The sequence below is a fragment of the Mobula hypostoma genome, chromosome 3 (genome assembly GCF_963921235.1).
Source record: "Mobula hypostoma chromosome 3, sMobHyp1.1, whole genome shotgun sequence".
In the NCBI taxonomy this organism is placed as follows: Eukaryota; Metazoa; Chordata; class Chondrichthyes; order Myliobatiformes; family Myliobatidae; genus Mobula; species Mobula hypostoma.
Window position 1 is genome coordinate 128,601,845 of NC_086099.1, and position 23,263 is coordinate 128,625,107.

At 41.7% G+C, this 23,263-nt stretch overlaps 1 protein-coding gene across 2 annotated transcripts in view; it reads right to left on the reverse strand.

The window, feature by feature from the left end:
- The window catches only part of bcas2 (BCAS2 pre-mRNA processing factor), a 40,727-nt gene extending 21,360 nt beyond the window's left edge, over positions 1-19,367 (reverse strand). For both annotated transcript variants that reach the window (XM_063042284.1, XM_063042283.1), the window contains exons 1-4: positions 19,237-19,367; positions 11,471-11,563; positions 8,766-8,836; positions 4,632-4,793 (exon numbers count right to left, since the gene is read on the reverse strand). In XM_063042284.1, the coding sequence (XP_062898354.1) occupies positions 4,632-4,793; positions 8,766-8,836; positions 11,471-11,563; positions 19,237-19,329 (419 nt within the window). In that variant the 5' untranslated portion in view covers positions 19,330-19,367. The remainder of the gene's footprint in view (positions 1-4,631; positions 4,794-8,765; positions 8,837-11,470; positions 11,564-19,236) is intronic.
- Between the last annotated feature and the right edge of the window lie 3,896 nt (positions 19,368-23,263).

Below are 23,263 nucleotides of genomic sequence, written 5' to 3' on the forward strand. Positions count from 1 at the left end.
ATAAGGGCCTTCTCCAAGCTGCCTCTCTAAATAAATCTAGATTAAATTGCAACAATCCCATCACTGAATGGGAATCTTGTGTCTAAAATTCAGTTCATTGAATAGCTAAAACAAAAATGTACAACTAATAATCTTAACGTTCAAAAGAGACGAGAAAAAGCACAAGGGTTATTAATCACATGAAAATGTGACTAAAGTGCTTCAAAATAGTGTTCCATTTTGAACAAAATTTTGTTACTTTTCAAATGCTTCACTAAATTGAGTTCATTCAGAAGTTAAATTATGAACCTCTCCAATTTATTACACTAATAAGCATTAAACAGACTTAAAAGAAACCAGACTGATTCAATATAGAGCACTCCTCCTATACATAATTTACTGAGAGAAAACTCAATGTTGAATCACTATATTGCTGCAGATATTTCTCATTTATTTTACTTCAAAAGTGAATACCACTCAGCACCACATAACTCCTCTCTCATCCAAGAATATCCTTTGCTCCAACTTGAAACAAACAGAAAATAAATATACCTGATTTGTCTGTGAACAACTTTTTTTGGGCTGAAGCAAAAACAGGAAGTGCTCAGCAGGTCAGAAAGCACCCATGGAGAAACAAACAAAAAAAAATGTTTCAGGTCAGTGTCCTGTCATGAGAACTGGGAAAAGTTGAAGGATAACCTGGTTCATCTGGTTGAGAGCTGTCGCAACAACAACCTTGCACTCAATATCAGCAAGAACAAGGAATTTACTGTGGACTTCAGGAGGGGGAAGTCAAGGAATCAGCAGTGGAAGGGCAAGCAGTTTTAGGTTCCTGGGTCCAACATATTGATGCAATTGCAAAGAAGGCACAAGAGTGACTACATTTTATTAGGAGTCTGAAGAATCTTGGTATGTCACCAAAAACTCCTTCAAATTTCTACAGATGTACCGTGGACAGCATTCTGGATGCATCACCATCAGTTATTGGGGGCCGCTGTACAGGATCGGAAAATGTAAACACTGCCAGCTCCATCATGGGCACGAGCCAACTCAGCATTCAGGACACCTTCAATAGGCAATGTCTCAAGGAAGGCAGCATCCATCATTAAGGGCACCCGCTCCCCCCCCCCCCAAATCACCCAGGACATGCCCTCTTCTCACTGCTACCATCAAGGTGGTGGTACAGGAGCCTTGAGACACACACTCAACGTTTCAGGAACAACTTCTTCCCCCTCTGACAACAAATTTCTGAATGGACAATGACACCATGAACACTATACTTCAGTATTTTTGTTCTCTTTTTGCACTACTTACTTAATTTAATTGTATATTATATATTTCTTATTGCAATTTATAGTTTTTAAAAATATATGTGCTGCTGCAGCTAACTGGTGGTGATATTAAACCCGATTCCGATAAACAGATACAGAGAAAGGGACGGGGCAGAGAAAACAAAGGAAAAGATCTGTGACAGAATCTGAAAAGACAATGTTTTAGACAAAAAGGAAATAATTGTACAATAAGAAAAAAAAGGTAGAAAATGACAAAATTACCAAAAGAATATGGAAGGAATCTGCAATAAAAATAATGGAAATGCTTATTGTCCATAATGGTGGAGGTCAATTATTGAGCCTAAAACAATTACATATGGTCCTCTATACTGAGCTTCCTTTAAAACCATGCAAGAGACAGGAGGAAAATGAGAACAGACATGAAATGGAGAATTAAAGTGCTTGTTGACTGAAAGCCTAGCATGCTTACAGACTGAAGGGACGGTAACATTCTGCAAAGTGGTCACATAATCTGCTTGGTCTCCAGTGTGGAGTAAACCACATCACAAGTGATGAATAGTATACACCAAGTTCAAAAAAGTGCAAGTAAACTGTTGTGTTAAGTGAAACAAGTGTTTCTGGAGGTGGGAAGAAAGGAAGTAAAAATCAGATGCAGTGGATTCCTGTTAGTTGGGGCATCAGTTAATCAGAGCAGCCACTTATTTGGGACAAGTCTTAAAGAACAAAAACTAATTGAGAAAATAGCTCGGATTTCCTTTGTTTAATTGGGACACTATGCTTGCTGCTTAACTGGAATAGGAGACAGTTTGCGAATAGTTTCTAACTAGTATCAGTCACGTGCACTTGTGCGGCCATTAGGCACTACAGCTTGCTCAGAGCTAAGTTTTTAAATAGTGACAGTTGCACGTGTTCGTGTTCAAAAAGCAGTGAGTTTTTCACTGATAGTTGGCGTGAAATAAGCAGGAAGACAATTTAGAATTGTTTTGCTCACTGTGGTTTGAAGCTTTCAAGCTTTGAGACGCTAGAAACAGCCGGAAGTAGAAATGTAGCAATTTCACTACTTCACCAAATTAGGAACTGCGAAGAATTAGAAGGTGTCAATAATCGAGAGTTACAATGAAAATGAAGATTTGGAGGACGCAATTGACCAAAGCATTGCATCAAAACACCGCAGTAAATATGAAGACAGGGAAGTGATGAAGATGACATATCTGAACTTGACCTACTGACTACACAGGATGCCAAGAAATTTATTTTTGGTTTATGACACTACTTCACGCAGGAGGGCAATGAAGGAAGTCCATTATCTGCACCAATTTTGTTAATTTATAAGCAATCAAAAGAACACAGTAAGGTACACTGGAAGAATCCTCCTGTCGATAACTATCTGGAATTAATACATAGTTTTACAGCACTGTAGTAATAGTGTTCTAATTTGTTTTGTATTTCATTTAAATACATAACTTGTTACTCAGTTAAATGGTAGTCTTTTTAAAAAATATACCTTTCTAACTTCTTTGTATTTCCATGAAACATAAGCGAATTCATTGAAAACAGGTCATCCCCCAATTTTCTACATCAACAGATCGGGTGAATTGGTATGGTAATATACAGTATTGCACCTGAAGAAAGTTAGTGTAGTAATTACAGAGGGGATGAATGCATTTTTAGCCTCACAATTCTGGTTTTAATTTTTCATAAATTGTTGACAGGTTCTGTAATTTTCCTTTGATCTGACACGATGCACATTTTGTAGATTCACTCAAAAATCCTTCTTCAATACATCTTATATTTAGAAAATGAGAGTAAGAGATGTTAAAATAGTTGTGGGGCTGAATACTTTTTCAAGACACTATAGCTTCACCAAAATTTCCCTCCAATAATCAAACGTTATTTTTCCAAGTACAGACCATAGAAGGTAACTCAATCCTATCTAAAATTCTGACTGACCATTTTCATCTTTAAAAAGATGTGCTGCAGCCACCAATTGTATTGCCACTGCTATTATCCATGAGCAGGCCAACTCCACAAGCAGAGCAATTCACTTTCTTGTCCTTCCTTGTTAATGTGTGCAAGCTAGCAGTTTTAACAACTGAGATAGCAAGAAAACCCCACCTCATACTCAAATGAGTATTAACTATTGGTGCTATAATTCTTCACAAAAACTGGAGTTATAGGAGAGTTTCTGAACTTTTAGCTTCCCTGCATCACAAGCTGAAAAGTGAGGATGTTTATTAATAATTGCAGTAATTTCACTTCCTTTCACAGTTCCTTGGATAACAGAGAGATTTGTTAATAAATAGACCTTGACCTGAACTGAAAATCAAGCTTGGGCTTAGGTACATCAAGTCATATTTGCACTTCAAATGACCAGGCAATAATTATCACTAAGAAAGTGTCTAATCATTCCCGATGATATTCAGTGATTCAGTTCTGAACAAGCTGACAGACAGTTGGGAACTTCAAAGTTGACAATAGTCGTTTTCTCTGATCAGCAATGGGAGCTGACAGTTCTGATCACTATATTAGGTGGGGTGGTGAGGTTGGGGCAGGGGGTGGGGGGAAGCAATTTGGTATGGACACAATATCTTCAACTATCAGATAACCTCCTAATTATGGGAAAGTACAGTACGGTCAGTTCAGAAACTTTGGAGTTACAAATGGAATTGGACACTTGCAAATCAAAAGCAACATACAGAAGTTGCTGGAGTACTCAGAAGGCCAGGCTACATCCATGGAAATGGATAAACAGTCGACGTTTTGGGCCTAGACCCTTCTTCAGGACTGGAAAGGAAGGGAGAAGATGCCAGAAAAAAAATGGTGGGGGGGGGGGGGAAATGGAGGATAGGTAGAAGGTGATAAGTGAAGCTAGGTGGTAGGAAAGATAAAGGGCTGGAGATGAGGGAATCTAATGGGAGAGGAGATTGACCATAGGAAAAACAGAAGGAGGGGACCCAGGGGAAGGTAATAGGCAGGTGGGAAGAGGCAAGAGACCAAAGTGGGGAGCAGAAGAGGGGAAATCAATATGTTTTAGAAAGGAAAAAAATTGTCATAACCAAACAGGATGTTAAAGAAATAATTGCAAGGCTACTTAGAAAGAGCAGGTGAATAAAATTAATCACACCCTTAATTCCACTACTGACATGATTGGCTAAATGTTTTTTTCTTTTATGCTATATGATTTGATGATGTGTATCATTCTACATGTATTCTTTTTGTTCTAGTTGTATTCTTTCATGTAAAAATTGTGTACTTTACAATCAGGTGAATGCTGCTTCTATGACGCCACATACCTGTGATGCATCTGCATGCAGTTAGTACCTATGCAGGTTACAATAAATGCGACTTTGACATACGTACTCATTATAGACTTTCCATGCATTTGACCCATGCTGCGACATCAGCTCCAGATTCTCAATTCTCACTGCCTGGTGTTCGAGTTGTGCCATGGAGTTGTTCACTGACTCCTGCCATGCAGTGATATCATTCTTCTGTCCTGAAGATGGAGCAGGCAGTTCATACCTATAAAACAGAAAGAAAAATAAAGAATGAATTGACAATTACTTAAGGAATTTTCTCTTCTTCCTGCTCTCTTTTCTCCCTCATCAACTGAAAATGCAGAGTATCCTCAATTCCATAAGTTGCCGCCAACATAATCTCTCACAAGTGCAAATTCCTCTGATTGTGCAGTAAGACTCTGCTCGACTGTCATCTTTTGGAATTTAGTCATGTCTGATCAGCAGACTTTCTGGAATGTTGGATAGAGCCAGATATCTGGCTATACATTCTGCAACTCCCTGGTCCACACTTCCTTCTCTCCAATCATTCCCCTTCTCAATCTACTTACCCATTTATCTGTTAGAGATGTGATACCTTCCTTTCTATTCTGTCTTCCTCACTACCCAGGTAGTCCATACAGGCAAAGCACTAATCCATCCGCACTTGTTTCAACCTAGTGCATTGTATTTAGTGTACTTGATATCTTCTCCACTTCATTGGCAAAACATGATGCATAGGCTGACTGACCACTTTCCAAAACACCTCTGTTCAGTCTAGAGATGATCCTGAGCTTCCAGACACTTATCATTTTAATTCTTTATTCCAACTGCATTTACCCCCCACCACCAATCCCCGTCTTCGACTTCCTACTTTGCTCCAAACACACACAGCTTATACTCAAGGAAAAGCATCTCATCTTCCATCTGGGCACATTAATAAATTTACATCAAGTTTTCAGGGCTGCAATTTCAGGTACCACCCTTATTCTCTACAGAGATCTGGCTATACTTCTGGGTTTTAAGCAACACACATCAAAGTTGCTGGTGAACGCAGCAGGCCAGGCAGCATCTCTAGAAGAGGTACAGTCAATGTTTCAGGCCGAGACCCTTCGTCAGGACTAACTGAAGGAAGAGTTATTAAGAGATTTGAAAGTGGGAGGGGGAGGGGGAGATCAAAAATGATAGGAGAAGACAGGAGGGGGAGGGATGGAGCCAAGAGCTGGACAGGTGATTGGCAAAGGGGATATGAGAGGATCATGGGACAGGAGATCCGGGGAGAAAGACGGGGGGGGGGGGGAAGAACCCAGAGGATGGGCAAGAGGTATAGTCAGAGGGACAGAGGGAGAAAAAGGAGAGTGAAAGAAAGAATGTGTGTATAAAAATAAATAACGGATGGGGTACGAGGGGGAGGTGGGGCATTAGCGGAAGTTAGAGAAGTCGATGTTCATGCCGTCAGGTTGGAGGCGACCCAGACGGAATATAAGGCGTTGTTCCTCCAACCTGAGTGTGGCTTCATCTTTACAGTAGAGGAGGCCGTGGATAGACATATCAGAATTGGAATGGGATGTGGAATGAAAATGTGTGGCCACTGGGAGATCCTGCTTTCTCTGGCGGACAGAGCATAGGTGTTCAGCAAAGCGGTCTCCCAGTCTGTGTCGGGTCTCGCCAATACATAGAAGGCCACATCGGGAGCACCGGACGCAGTATATCACCCCAGGTGACTCACAGGTGAAGTGTCGCCTCACCTGGAAGGACTGTCTGGGGCCCTGAATGGTGGTAAGGGAGGAAGTGTAAGGGCATGTGTAGCACTTGTTCCGCTTACAAGGATAAGTGCCAGGAGGGAGATCAGTGGGGAGGGATGGGGGGGATGAATGGACAAGGGAGTCGCGTAGGGAGCGATCCCTGCGGAAAGCGGGGGGGGGGGGGGGGAGGGAAAGATGTGCTTAGTGGTGGGATCCCGTTGGAGGTGGCGGAAGTTATGGAGAATAATATGTTGGACCTGGAGGCTGGTGGGGTGGTAGGTGAGGACCAGGGGAACCCTATTCCTAGTGGGGTGGCAGGAGGATGGAGTGAGAGATGTACGTGAAATGGGGGAGATGCGTTTGAGAGCAGAGTTGATAGTGGAGGAAGGGAAGCGCCTTTCTTTAAAAAAGGACATCTCCCTTGTCCTGGAATGAAAAGCCTCATCCTGAGAGCAGATGCAGTGGAGACGGAGGAATTGCGAGAAGGGGATGGCATTTTTGCAAGAGACAGGGTGAGAAGAGGAATAGTCCAGATAGCTGTGAGAGTCAGTAGGCTTATAGTAGACATCAGTGGATAAGCTGTCTCCAGAGACAGAGACAGAAAGATCTAGAAAGGGGAGGGAGATGTCAGAAATGGACCAGGTAAACTTGAGGGCAGGGTGAAAGTTGGAGGCAAAGTTAATAAAGTCAACGAGCTCAGCATGCGTGCAGGAAGCAGCGCTAATGTAGTTGTCGATGTAGCGAAGGAAAAGTGGGGGACAGATACCAGAATAGGCACGGAACATAGATTGTTCCACAATATCTTTTTCCTCTCCTATCCCAGTCTGCTAGTTTTACAAAGAGTTTTTACCTTTACAGCTTTGGCCTACACTATAATTGCTTACACTCACACTGTTCTCTGCACTCCTCGCCCTCTCTGTGACTTAAAACACGTTTGATTTCCAGTTCTGTTATAAGGCCCTTGCCTGATGCATTTCTCTCTCTACTGAGCAACACACTAAATGCTGGAGAGACTCAGCAAGTCAGGCACCACCTAAGTAAACAGTCAAGCTTGTGGCTAAGGCCCTTCATCAGGACTGGAAAGGAAGGGGACAGAAACCCAAAATAAGATGGTGGGAGAGGGGAAGGAGTACAAGCTAGCCGGCGATAGGTAGAAGAGAGATCGTGTTTATAATTTGTTCTCACTACTGATGTTATTTGATCTGTTCAATGCTTTGAGTTTTGAAGCAAAGAGTCTTCCTCCTCAGGAACACACTCTTCACTCAGTGTACAATAGAACTTAGATTTCAGATTATAACTGCACTTAAATTAATACAAAGGTGGTGTTGTATGACTGTTCAAACATAAAGGCAAGGGTGAACTTAGTTTATTCAAATCTTGGAGGGCATCTTTCAATCCCAAAAGGGCAGTGCCCAACCTCCACAGAAACTTCAACAGAGATCATGAAACAGCATTTCAAAACAAGAACCACGGTGGATTATTTTGATTTGGAACATAACATGACACCAAAACAGGGCAACAGAAAAACCAGACAGCATTAGAAAAAACTTCAAGACTCTAAGTATCTGAAGTATCTATCTGAGGTTGGCTCTACACGTCACCGCTCCTATTAATTTTAACTTAACGAGCCAACTTTTTTTTTTATATAAACCAAAGATCGAATATTTGACACCAAATACCCCTATTTTCTGACTGGACAAAATTAAGTGTCAATTTAAACTCAATCTGGTTATATGTCCAGATATCAAACATATAAAAATTACTGATCAGCTCAAGTACAAATCCAATTCTGGGCACGCTTTAGGAAAGATATCAAAGCCTTGGAAAGCATACAGTGAAGGCCTATTGAAATGGCATTAAGGATGTTGACTTTTGTTACATAATGAGTAGATGGGATTGATCTTGCGACCAAGAAGATAACAGCACGTAGCTGAGGATATCAAAAGCATGGAAAGGGTTTAAAAAAATAAATAACATAACAGTTTTTCCTGACAGATGGCTCAGTAACCAAGAGCCATGGCTTTCAAATAACTGTAAAGGCAGGCATTAGTAAAAATAGAATACTTTCATTAATTAAGAAGGTCTGGAATTCATTGAAAATAATTTTAAAAAACAAAGTTGGATAAATACTCAAAAATGAAAGCTTTGCTAGACTTTGCCAAAGCAGCTGGAAAATGGGACTCACTAGAAGATCTTTCTAAGAGCTGGCACTGGCTAAAACGGCCTCACTTTGTGCTACAATATTTTATCCGCTTCTTTATCAAATCAATCACATTTGGGATCATATGGTGAACTACATGGTTCACAGATTCTTCCAATCGGAATTCAATTCCAAGAGATTGAACTTCTTCAAACCATTCTCAATTATCAAGTTCTTGATGTTACAAATTATATTTTGATATAAAATGCTCCTTTTCGAGACGTAGCACACGTACTTCCCTTTTTGCATTTCCTCACCAAGCCTGTGAACTCACCTTTTCATGCTGAGCAGTTCCATTGGCTGACGGGCTGCAAGTCGCTCAAATTCATTCCTCATGATCTCAGTCTAGAAAGGAAGTTAAATAAAAGCCATTTAGTAATTCTGACTGGAGACCCGTGACTAGCGGTGCTGAGTTCATCGTTGTTTGTCAACTATATTAATGATCTGGATAATGTGGTAAACCAGATCAGCAAATTTGTAGATGACACAAAAGGTTGTGGGTATGAACGACAACGTGGATAGCTATAACAGCTTGCAGTGTAATCTGAACCTGCTGGAAAAATAGGTGAAAAAATGGCAGACAAGTGAGGTGTTGCACTTTGGGTGACAAACCAGGGTAGGACTTGCACAATGAATGGTAGGGCACCAAGGAGAGTGGCAGAACAGAGGGATCTGAGAATACAGATCCATAATTCTTTGAGAGCGGTGTCACAGGTAGATAGGGTCTTAAAGAGAGCATTTGGCACATTGGCATTCATAAATCAAAGTACTGAATACAGGAGTTGGGATGTTATGTTCAAAAAATGATACATCCAGTAAATCAAGAACAAGGAAAAAAAATCAGAAATAAATTACTTTTAAAATCATCAACATTTATATTTTCTCCAATACGTGCTCAATTCCGGGGAAAAGGTGAGGCATCCAGTGCCCCATAGATGTGAATATAATTAATTACTCTCATTACATTTGTTAGACTAATAATCAAATGATGGCTTTTTTTAAAGCAACTTTACTGAATAACATTTATGGGTACATCCTAACCCACAGGCAAGCATTGCGACAGCCACACAACCTCTTCTTAACTGGGTCAATTTACTACACACATTTCAAATATTTGTATATTACCAATTACTACACTCTATTTCTATGCTGTCAACCTCCAGTCTACATGCATACATTTGCATAAAAGGAAAACCTGAGATCCCATTACTGGTAGGCAAAATTACATCACAGAAATTTTTAGCCAGAAAAAACATAAGGAGCCAAAAGTAGGGCAAGAGTGTGGGGGAATGGAGATAAAGGAATGATCATTTTCTAAATTGCACAATCAGAGCTGCAACAAAGAGACAGATCTCTCATTTAGGAAAGGGACAGATATAGTTCCAGTATACTAGGAAGATTGTAGGAGCTGTGTGGTTGCAAAGTATGCAAAACATTTTGTCCAAAACTTCAGCAGTTAGTACAATGATTGTAAAAACAAAAATAAAGCAAAACACCTTTCAAAATTAGTTCAAAATATTCCACTAAATAAACACTACAATTTTGGACCCCAGGGAAAATACATAATTAAGACCACAGCAGTACTGTGTATCAAAGAGCTATGCAAAGAGCAAGGAAATAGTGTAGGGTTTGCTGTATAAAATTATCAACCAGTCATCTCAGCTCCTTTTCCACACTCCCACCCCATCTTAGTTAGGATATTCAATCTTGCTTCTGTCTGGTACAGTGTATCTTTCAACATCCAGTTATCAGTAGCACTTTTAAGCATGTCTTCATTTGGCTAACCTAGTCTAATTATGTAGCCAAACAATTGGAATCTGCTCTGTTATTATTTCTTCTTACTCTTGATAACTAATATGCTGAAAGTAGAAGTGTATATTTGCTTGAGGCAGTAAAGTAGTATAGATTGAAGAGCTGGCCCGTTCTGTAGTATAATAGTGTTTAGTGAACAGTATCAACTTCACTGCACTTGTCAAAGACCATACAAAGACATCCACCACAGAATTACTACATGATCATCTGCAGGAAACTTGCAGTGTACTTATTAGAACAATAAGTGTAAAACTTAATCAAATCTTCAGTGGGGGGGGGAACTACATACACTCTGTGGCCACTATATTAGCTACACCTACTCATTAATGCAAATATCTAATCAGACAATCATGTGGCAGCAACTCACAGGTTATCTGTGAACTAATACATGGTGCAAATCGTTTGTGGGAATTTGATAGAGAAATAAAGTGGCAAGGTCTGTGGGCTGAATACAGGTATTCAGCCAACCTTCACTTGAGTTTTCCAGTAGGGCACATTCTGAACACCAAGTACACCATATTAAATCAGAAGATGTGCAAGGAAATTACTGTTTCACCTAGAAATCTTGTAACTTGCACTATGCTATCATGACGCTTTACAGCTCATTCTCCAGCCAACCTTTATCTATTATTGTTTTAACAGTCTTCACTTCCGCACTCACCTCCATCACACTAACCTCAGACATTAATCTACGAGTTTACCAAAGCAGCAGCTTATGTCAAGCAGTTGTTTATAATTTGTTAAAATGTAACTACCTGATGTGAAGTCCTAAACCTTCCTTTGATCTCCATTACTCTCAATATATACCTTGTTTTTCAAAAGCATAGTGGAATGGAAAATTAAAATATTTGCGCTAAATCAGTCTAAGTTTCATTTATTTTCACCAAAAAGCCTCAATCACTGTTTTGAGTAGGGCATTACCTAGAAAGCACTTTGAGACAACTATTTTGACCCTAGAATGCCTTCATGAACTGCATCATTTACTGCTAAATTTACACATTAAAAAAACATCTGAACAAATCGTTGAAAGATTTCAGTTGTATTCTTATTTTTCTATACACCATCAGCAAAACATCGTCCAGAACATGCAGTTTCTCTGTATTTTTTCATATGTTAAATGGAGTAGAGTCACAGGTTCCAGACAGTTAAAAAGCTATGCATACTCACTTCAAAAGCTGAATAATCAGGTGTAGGCAAATAACTTAAATAATTCTTTGTTGGTCTGTAACGTCTCGTCTCTTCTTCCACTAGTGCAGCTGCCTAAAAATAAAGTGATGAGAATCTAAACATTGAAGTTCCCCAATAATACAGGAATACAACAGTATAATGGTACAGTAAATGTTTTTGATTGTTCATACAGAGTGAAACTGAAGCCAAATGTGTGCAGCCCAAACCACTTATTTGCTCAATGCCATGGAGCCCTACAGATGAGGAAGTTTCCCAATCCCTTGCCTGTGCCAAGTTAGACAACAGAGGTGCAACTCTGCCCAAGATCTTTTAGAGACCACTTCTCTACTCAGTTTAGGAGTTACCAGAGAAAAGGAAATAGGATCTTAAAGGATAAAACTACTACAAAGGAATGACCTATACTCAAGGAACAAACCATCCTATTCCCTTTACAAATATTATTGGACCTGTGACGTATTTTCAGTAACATGTGATTACATTATTAAAGATTATTGAAGTTACAGTATATTTTCTAATTTGTATCAATGAAATATACTTTTGCTATTACTGAAGATCAGATGCAGTTTTCCTGGTTGTTTAGTGCACTAAGAGTAATTTTTTATTTAACTCTGACCAATTTTAGTTCTCAAGACTGATGGATAATGAACATTTACCAAGCTTTATGCTGTAAATATCTTTCATGAAGAATCCTGCACTTTATTAAAATTTATATTGGCCAAAACCAGTAAATAAAGACAATTTCAAGCACAAAGTCAACGTGCTTTTCTGGAGAGCAAAAACTTCTACAATAATCAATACACAATTCAAATCGTAAAAAAAAACAACAAAAAATGAGGTGTTTTATTTATATAGAATGTACAATACAATTACCATGGATTCTGGCTAATGAGGACTTATCAGGACAAGTACATTTTTGGCTTTGAGTTAAAATAAAATTACGCATTTAAATGAAACAGGAAACAAATTACAACACTGCCAATACTATAAAACGGTGCATTCATTCCTAATGATTATCAACAAGGAAATTCATCCGGTATATGCTGCTGTGTTCTTTTGATAGACTGTAAATGAACAGATATCTAGTGCAGATAATGGACTCTCTTTATACAATGCTGTCAACGATTGCATCCTCCAAATCTTCATAATTCCTAACTTGTTGAAGGCATGAAGCAGTTTTATTTTCACTCCTGGTCGTTTCTGGTATCTCCAAGCCTCAATGCTTGAAATTGCAGTGAACAAAACAGATCTGAATTGGCTTACTATTTCTCAGAAAATCACTGCTTTTTGAACACAAACACACATAACTGATGCTATTTAAAAATTGTTTGCCGTAAGCAGAGTGTAGTATCTAACACCCTCACAGGTGCACACAACTGATGTTAATTAGAAACTGTTCAGCAATAATCTGTCCCAATTAAGCAGCATAGCATCCCAAATAAACAAAGGGATACCAGCTATTTTCTTAGTTTTTTTTTTAAAAAGAGTTGTCCCAAATAAATGGCTGTTCCAATTAACTGATGACCTAATTAACCAGAATCCACTATGTAATTTTTAAAAATCACAAATGTAGTAACATCTGATAACATTCCAGTAAGATTGCTGCACATTTGACCACAATGGCTTCATCAACCAAAGGTGTTATTATCCTTTTTAAACGTCTTTTTTTAAACAATCACAAGACCCTGGGGATGTTAAGAATTTAAAGTATGACATCAGTGGCGGAGACACTGAAGGAGCTGGATTTGCTGCAGATCGTGCTGCTGTCTACTTCAGAGAGAAGCTGCTGCGTGAAGGCGGTGGGCAGTCCAATAACGAATGATTGCCTTAGTTGTGATTGCAAGACCCTGCTGGACATTGTTAGTGTGAAATGCTGAAAGTCAGATTTATTGGCTGATGGCTTAAGAACAGGGTGGCCACAGTCGCGGCAAGGACTTGGCCTCAAGCCACGGTGTCACCTGTTTACAGCCGCCAAGGAGAGAGGCGTTGGAGTCGGTGCGCTCTCCCGGAAGCAGTGTAGCACAACATCCAAGCTGGGTCAATGCTGTCCCCAGCGTTTGCTCGGCAGAAGGCAAGCCGTACTGTGGTCAGCTGGAGACTGCTGCAATATTCACGTACTCAGGGTCTTGAACTATATTTTTTAGTGTGATGTATTTTACTGCTATCTTATACAAGCCTTGTGCTCTGTATAATGGTTGGTACTGTGTTTTGCAGCTCGGCCCCAGAGTAATGTTGTTTCGTTTGGCTGTATACATGCATGGTTGAATGACAATTAAACTTGAACTTGACTGAACATTATTACACTTATAGATTAGATTTATTATGTTGACAGTAACTCAATTTTATACCGAAGTTACTATACTTGGAATTACAGTTCTTTCTGAGCCTGATATTTGGCAAAATATTATGAGACTGAATACACACAATTCCAACTGCATTTTTCTTAAAATATGGCCACAACTTAACAAAAAGTGATCTCATGAGCATATTTTACCATATTTTCTAGATAATATTTACAAAGTTGTATCCAGATGAATATACTATGGTATTACCTACCATTTGATTTGAAAGTAACCTTTTGCTTTTTTCCTCAAATATATTGATTCATTGTTCAAATATATATCATTAAATATGAAAGCAGCGCTAATGCCATTGAGTGGCAGCAGTAGGCATGACTATGGCCCTGGAGTGATTGTAATGTTGTTCGAATGATGCCTCATTCATTTGGTTGATTAGCTCTATACAGGTGGGAATCTTGTTGGATTCCAGACACTGTATTGTGGCAAGTGAAGTTATGGAAGTATTGGAGCAGCGACAGTCTCACCTGACCCAGGCTCTAGAACTAGGTCCGCAGTGGACTCATAGGTCAGAACCGAGTCTCTCATGTCATCATAAGACAAGAACACAAAGAACATGAATAGGAGCAGGCCATTCAAGTCTGACCTGCATTTCAACAGCATCTTGGCCTAAGCCTCTACTCTTTATTTGTGCCATATCACCATAATTGCTAATTCATTGATCTTTCAAATGTTTGTAGCAAATTCCATATTCCCTGAATTAGCTTATCTACTGATGTCTACTATAAGCCTTCTCTTGCAAGAATGCCATCCCCATCTCCGCCGCATCTGCTCTCAGGATGAGGCTTTTCATTCCAGGACGAAGGAGATGGCCTCCTTTTTTAAAGAAAGGGGCTTCCCTTCCTCCACCATCAACTCTACTCTCAAACACATCTCCCCCATTTCACGCACATTTGCTCTCACTCCATCCTCCTGCCACCCCACTAGGAATAGGGTCCCCCTGGTCCTCACCTACCACCCCACCAGCCTTCGGGTCCAACATATAATTCTCCGTAACTTCCGCCACCTCCAACAGGATCCCACCACTAAGCACATCTTTCCCTCCCACACCCCTGCTTTCCGCAGGGATCGCTCCCTACGCGACTCCCTTGTCCATTCGTCCCCCCCATCCCTCCCCACTGATCTCCCTCCTGGCACTTATCCTTGTAAGCGGAACAAGTGCTACACATACCCTTACACTTCCTCCCTCATCACCATTCAGGGCCCCAGGCAGTCCTTCCAGGTGAGGCAACACTTCACCTGTGAGTCGGATGGGGTGATATACTGCATCTGGTGCTCCCGATGCGGCCTTTTATATATTGGCTAGGACCCGACGCAGACTGGGAGATCGTTTCGCTGAACACCTACGCTCTGTCCGCCAGAGAAAGCAGGATCTCCCAGTGGCCACACATTTTAATTCCACATCCCATTCCCATTCTGATATGTCTATCCACGGTCTCCTCTACTGTGAAGATGAAGCCACACTCAGGTTGGAGGAACGTCTGGGTAGCCTCTAACCTGATGGCATGAACATTGACTTCTCTAACTTCCGCTAATGCCCCACCTCCCCCTTGTACTCCATCTGTTATTTATTTATATACACACTTTCTTTTTTTCTCTCTCTCCTTTTTCTCCCTCTGTCCCTCTCACTATACCCCTTGCCCATCCTCCGGGCTCCCCCCACCTTTTCTTTCTCCCTAGGCCTCCTGTCCCATGATCCTCTCATATCCCTTTTGCCAATCAACTGTCCAGCTCTTGGCTTTTCTTTCAGTTAGTCCTGACGAAGGGTCTCGGCCCAAAATGTCGACTGTACCTCCTCCTCCTCGAGATGCTGCCTGGCCTGCTGCATTCACCAGCAACTTTTATGTGTGTTGCTTGAAATTCCAGCATCTGCAGATTTCGTGTTTGCGTTCCCTAAATAAAGTAGTTTATTCTGAATTCTCTGTTTAGCTTCTTAGCAACCTACTTATACTATCAGCATCTAATTATTCAAGATGGTGCCAGTGAACAACAATTCCTCAGGCAACATCTTCAAGATAGTTAATTATTTCACTTTTTCCTATGTCTTTTGCTTATTCTTTTTATCTTAAATTAGGTTTTGGAAACTGTTGAAGCCTGTGACTTACATTTTGGCATTCAGTCAAGTGATCTAGTGCTCTGCTGCCCCCAAGAAAATTCCAGAACAGGACCATGAGCACGAGCTGTTCCGAACAGGAGACCAGAGATGGGGCACGGGGCCATTTTCGACTGCATTTCTCACTGATCGAAGCATTTGGAACATCAAGGCGAATGCGGAGGAGACCGGATCGGCAGTCATTCTAAACAGGTCAGGCCGGAGGTTGCTCCCCATGGGAGGCCGCGTTGGGTCAGACATCATTCCCCACAAAAAAAAATGTGTCTCGGCAGATGAAGGCCCCACAGAAGGACCGAGTTCAAGCTGTTGGCTCGCCTTGATGGTGATGGAGGATTTTTTTGTAATTCTGAGACATATGTGATTGCTATTGTTGTGGACTGTAGTTTATATTAGTTTCCTTCAGTTTTTGTGTTTTTTCTTCTTGCCGATTGGCAGGTGGGCGATAAGTTACTTTTTTGGGTGAGGGAGGGGTTAGGTGTTTAATGTCATTGCTGCTGCTTTTTTTGCGTGGGAGAGCTTAGGGGATTAGGGGCTTGATGTTTTAGCTGCCACGTCCATGTCCGACTGGGCGATCTGTTAGTTTTCATGTGAGGGAGAGGTTAGGAGGATTAGGGGTTTGATGTTTTAGCTGCTGTGTCCGTGTCCAGCAGGGCAATCTGTTTGTTTTTGTGTGAGGGAGAGATCGGGGGTGTAGGGGTTTGACATTTTAGCTGCCGTGTCTGGGTGGGTGATCTATTAGTTTTTGTGTGAGGGAGAGGTTGGTTGTGGGGTGTGTTTAGGGGTTTGATGTTTCAGCTGCTGTGTCCATGTCTGGGTGTGCAATCTATTAGTTTTTGTGTGATGGAGAGGTTGGGGGTTAGGGGTTTGACATTTTAGCTGCCGTGTCCGAATGGGCGATCTGTTAGTTTTTGTGTGAGGGAGAGGTTGGGGGGTGGGGTGTGTCTAGGGGTTTGATGTTTTAGCTGCCGTGTCCGAATGGGTAATCTGTTAGTTTTTATGCGATGGAGAGGCTGAAGGGGCTTGGGGTTTGAGAGTTTTGTTTCTTTTTCATCTGGGGGGGGACCTCAATGAGTTCCATTGTTTTTCTGTATTTTACGGCTATCTGGAGAAGACTAATCTCAGAGCTGTGTTCTGTATACATACTTTGATAATAACATGAACCTTTGAACCTTATTCTTCCACACTCAAGAAAATATTCTATTTTTTTTAAAAAGAGATTTACCGTATGGAGTAGGCCCTTCAAGCCATGCCACCCAGCAGCCCCTGACAACCCCAATTTAACCTTATCACTGGACAATTTACCTATCTGGTACGTTTTTGCACTGTGAGAGAAACCAGAGCACCAAAAGAAAGCCCATGCATTCCACAGGGAGGATGTACAGAGACTCCTCACAGAGGACACAGGCACTGAACTCAAAACACTGATACCCTGAGCTAGAATAGCGTCATGCTAACACTATTCTATGAAAATCTCTAGATCCTAAAGTGACAATTGTTAGGCAGTGGGAGCTGCAGAAAATTACAGGACATTGACAGACTTCAAAATGGACAAATAATTGATTAGATGTGGTTCAACCAACACAATTGTCAATACTACTTACTTTGAATTGTGTGTTATTTCTCATTAGAATTTGCATTACTAAAATATTGTCTACTCTGTTTTAGAAAAAATTTCACTATTTTGCCTACCAGCAATGTAAGTCTGTTGAAAAAATGTCCTTTCCGCTTTCTTAAATTAATTTTATATCACTTTTTCAAACCCTTTCACATTCTGCAAGAAATTATTAAATGCTTAAAGCTTTGCCTCTGTCATCTCTTCCTGAGATCTTTTAAAACACATAGATGCAATCCATTGAGATTATGGATAGGGTGTTATGCTCAGAATACCAGGAAATGGCCTGTGTAGCAAGTCAGATCAATGGAAATCATGACCAATCTAAGGACTGCAGAAGAGATTCAAAGGGATGAAAATAGAGTACTTGAATTTCCAGGTTCCTAGATTATTTACCTTCTTGTCTCAATTCCACCATTCAATGAGACAGATCATTGTGGCGCTCAACTTCATTTCACTGCTACTGGTCCATTTCCCTGCATTTTAATTTACAAAACTCCCATTCAGCTTCCCATCCAAATGGAAATGAAAACTGGACTCTATCTTAACGCCTTTTAATGAATTTCTGAATATTCCATATCTAAGGAAATATGAGTCAATACTACTTGTCGTAATTTAACTCCGCAAACTTAACCATCATTTCCCCAAATCAGCACTGCTTCAATTAAAACATGATGGTGCAGCTGATCCTCAGAGCAGAAGCCTGGAATTCTTGGAGTTGCAGCAATGTCTGAAGGAAGAGTGGGTAACTGTACTTGTCAACATGGCATTCCCTGTTAAATGGTTCTAGCTTGGTTCAGCAACAGAAGAGCAGGTACTAGCAAGTCTTAAACTTTGACATTTTTATTTTCCTTGCCCAAAATGCATATGGGGAAGTCCAAGGACGAAGTAACTCACAGAAACTACCACAATTCTGTTTAATCACCAGAAATGCAATTCAAAATTATAACTTTGCAACATTAGAAATTTCAGACATCTGACACAGAAGAGGTACAGGAATGGTAGTTGTAAAGTACTACTTACTCTGGCAGGCAGATAAGTACAAAGCAGCCACAAATCACAAGGATAAGATGCTACTTCAATTGTTTATGATCGTTTATTACCTTAAACGACCTCTCAACTACAAAGGCAAGGGAAAAGGCAAATCTGTCACTAGAAATCACACACACTCCAATAAACCATTGGTAGACTGATCCTAGAGTTGATCACGTGTGTACACATGGCTCAGCCAATGAAAGGGAAGAGTACTGTATTTTAGTGTCAGTTGTAACACTAAGATCCTGTTCTCTCTCAAACTCGAGCAAATGTATATCAGTGCAGAATAAAGGACTGTTTATTGTTAGTCATCTAACAGCTCCTAGTCAGGACATTCACCCTCTGGGTGGTAATTCAGTCGTAAACAGACAATGGGAAAAAAACACCCCAGTTAAAGGCCAATATTTTAGTTACTTTTTATACCCTTTAGTGACTATCGTGTACTCATGGCTCTCTCCTCCGGCCTCATACACAGGCTGTAGCCAGTACCACCGCCACTGACAACCAAAGGCTCCTCACAGGTGACTCTTTTGGCCAACCTTCCACCCCCATAACAAACATCCACCCAAAGAGTTCGTTTAGCTCACAGATTCCACAAAGCTCCCGTCTTTACATCCCCTCCGGCACTCACCGCCTCTCGGACACCCGGCGCATCATAACCCTGATCAAAATACGGCAGCGCATCCACAACCACATCGCCAGCCACAGCCAGAGGACCCGCCATCTTGAACAGCGCTCAACTCACTGCGCCTGCGCTCATTTTAGCGATTGGAGCACTGCGCCTGCGCGCATCTTAAACACCGCGATGGACGCACTGCGGATGACGTAAGACGCCGAGTGCCCTTGGGTGCTACGGCAACGACAAGCAACAGGATTCGACTGCATATATATAGAGAGAGAGAGAGAGAGAGAGAGAGAGATATAATATATATCAGCGTCTTTTATTCTGCTTGATGCTTTCCTGAGGTAGGGAGAAGAATAGAAAGAACCTGTGGCGAGATAAACCAGGACAGCAAGAAGACCTCTGCTGCTTTCCAAAGCAGCATCCAGAGCAGAGTCTGTGTGATATTCCACTTAAAATACTCTCCCTATGACACTGTATCGCTCTTTCAGTACTGTACACTGTTGTAAACTGCACAATATGAACAGAGAACACAGTGCGGAAGAGGAAGAGGACCCTCGGCCCACGATAATATGTCAGACTATACGAAGGAGTTGTTAATACCTAAAGAAACAAGTCCTTTCTGTATATACAAGTGCTTTTCCCTCTATTCTCTGCTTATTCATGTGCCTCCCTGAATGCCTCTATTCTATTTGTCCCACTACCTGGCAGAACTTTCCAGGCACCTGTACATATCTTCTTGGAATTTACCTCCTCTCACCCTAAATGCATGCTCTCTAGACAATTTGGCCCTGGTGAAAAAGATACTTTTTATAATCTTATAAATTACTATCAGATCTCTCCTCAGCCCTGCCACTCCAGAGAAGACTAAAGTTTGTCTTGCCTCTTTATAGCACATGTGCTCTAATCCAGACAGTACCTATCTATAATTCTACAGTTGTGCAGTAGAGAGCATCCAAACGAACTGCATCGCTGCATGGTATGGAAACTGCACTGTGGCAGTCAGGAAGGCTGTACAACAGGTAGTCAATGCATCACCGGCACCAGCCGACCCACCATCAAGGACCTACCCTGTATATACAAAAAGGTGCTGAAAAAGGGCCAGTAACATCATGGAGGATCCCACCCATCCTGTTCATGGGCTGTTTGTCCTACTCCCATCAGGGACAAGGCTACAGATCATCCACGCCAGGACCACCAGACTCAAAAACAGTTACTTTCTCCAAGCATGATCAACAGCTCCACCTATAAACCCATCCCTCCACCACTACTTTATCGTTTCCTGTCAGAGTCACCTTATCTACAGACACTCCTGTGCCTAGCATCACTTTATGGACATACAATTAAGTTATGTGTACAGGAGGAAGCTTGAGTGGAAACTCCAGCAGAACAACATGAGAGAGGTCTGGAGGGGGATGAGGACCATCACTGGGTTCCGGCAAACTAGCAACAGAGGAGCAGAAGGCAGTGTGGACAGGGCCAATGAACTTAACCTGTTCTTTAACAGATTTGACAGTGTGGCCCCTGTCTATCCCACACATGAGCCATCTGTTGTCGGCCCCCAACCAACACATATTCCACTCTCCCCTCCTACCGCTCCTCACAGTCCCCCACCCTGCTCTCATGACTATACCCCTTCCCCACATGAAACCACCACGGTGGGCTTCACAGCTCTACAGGTGAGAAGACAGCTGAAACGTCTCAACCAAAGCAAGGCTGAAGGACCGGATGGTGTCAGTACCAGGGTGCTCAAAACCTGTGTCCCTCGGCTATGTGGACTACTTTGCCATGTATTCAACCTGAGCCTGAGGCTCCGGAGGGTTCCTGTACTGTGGAAGACGTCCTGCCTCGTCCCTGTGCCAAAGACGCTGCGCCCCGCGGCCTCAATGACTACAGACCAGTAGCATTGACCTTTCACATCATGAAGACTCTGGAGAGACTTGTTCTGGAGCTGCTCCAGCCTACGGTCAGGCCACATGTAGATCCCCTCCAGTTCGCCTACCAGCCCCGACTAGGAGTTGAGGATGCCATCGTCTACCTGCTGAACTGTGTCTACGCCCACCTGGACAAGCCAGCGAGCACTGTGAGGGTCATGTTTTTTGACTTCTCCAGTGCGTTCAAGACCATCCGCCCTGCTCTTCTGGGAGAGAAGCTGACAGCAATGCAGGTGGATGCTTCCCTGGTATCATGGATTCTTGATTTCCTGACTGGCAGACCACAGTACGTGTGCTTGCAATACTGTGTGTCCGACAGAGTGATCAGCAGCACTGGGGCTCCACAGGGGATTGTCTTGTCTCCCTTTCTCTTCACCATTTACACCTCGGACTTCAACTACTGCACAGAGTCTTGTCATCTTCAGAAGTTTTCGGATGACACTGCCATAGTTGGATGCATCAGCAAAGGAGATGAGACTGAGTACAGGGCTACGGTAGGAAACTTTGTCACATAGTATGAGCAGAATTATCTGCAGCTTAATGTGAAAAAGACTAAGGAGCTGGTGGTAGACCTGAGGAGAGCTAAGGCACTGGTGACCCCTGTTTCCATCCAGGGGGTCAGTGTGGACATGGTGGAGGATTACAAATACCTGGGGATACGAATTGACAATAAACTGGATTGGTCAAAGAACACTGAGGCTGTCTACAAGAAGGGTCAGAGCCGTCTCTATTTCCTGAGGAGACTGAGGTCCTTTAACATCTGCCGGACGATGCTGAGGATATTCTACGAGTCTGTGGTGGCCAGTGCTATCATGTTTGCTGTTGTGTGCTGGGGCAGCAGGCTGAGGGTGGCAGACACCAACAGAATCAACAAACTCATTCGTAAGGCCAGTGATGTTGTGGGGATGAAACTGGACTCTCTCACGGTGGTGTCTGAAAAGAGGATGCTGTCTAAGTTGCATGCCATCTTGGACAATGTCTCCCATCCACTACATAATGTACTGGGTGGGCACAGGAGTACATTCAGCCAGAGACTCATTCCACCGAGATGCAACACAGAGAGTCATAGGAAGTCATTCCTGCCTGTGGCCATCAAACTTTACAACTCCTCCCTTGGAGGGTCAGACACCCTGAGCCAATAGGCTGGTCCTGGACTTATTTCATAACTTACTGGCATAATTTAGATATTACTATTTAACTATTTATGGTTCTATTACTATTTATTATTTATGGAGCAACTGTAACGAAAACCAATTTCCCCCGGGATTAATAAAGTATGACTATGACTAGGACTTAGACTTTATATTTATGTCTAAGTTATATATTTATTGGGTTTTATTATTATTACTGTATTCTTTATCTTATTGTGCTGCATCACATCTGGAGTAGTTATTATTTTACTCTCTTTTACACTTGTGTACTGAAAATGACATTATATAATCTTGAATCTTAAATTTTGAATCCCGAAAGCCTCCATTTTTCTTTAGACAGTGGAGTGACCATAATTGAATGCAATACTCTACAACATAACTTCCTGATTCTTAACCTTAATGCCTTGACAATTAAAGGCGAGCATGCCATATACATTCTTTACTACCCAATTAACTTCCGCAGCCACTTTCAGGAAAGTGGACCTCAAGATCTCTCTGTGCTTCAAAGCTGTTTAAGGTCTCTGTATTAACTGTGGCTATAAACCACACAGTGTTCTGTGTCCTTATAAGGCTGAAACCGTGTCTATAATCTGAAAGATCTTTTGAGTTTGCCTCGATGTGTAGTGAAGAGCATTGTGACTGGTTGCATCACCATCTAGTATGGAGGCACCAATGCATGGGATCAGAAAAACTTGCAGAGAGTTGTAAACTCATTAGCTCCATCATGGGCACTAGCCTCCCCATCATTGAAGACACTTCAAATGACATTAAGGATCCTCACCATCCAAGACATGCCCTCTTCTCATTACTATCATCAGGAGGAGGTACAGGAGCCTGTCAACACACACACAGTATTTTAGGAACAGCTTCTTTCCCTTTGTGACCAGTTTTATGAACAGTCTGTGAGCCCATGAACACTATTTACAGTACTGTGCAAAAATCTTAGACACA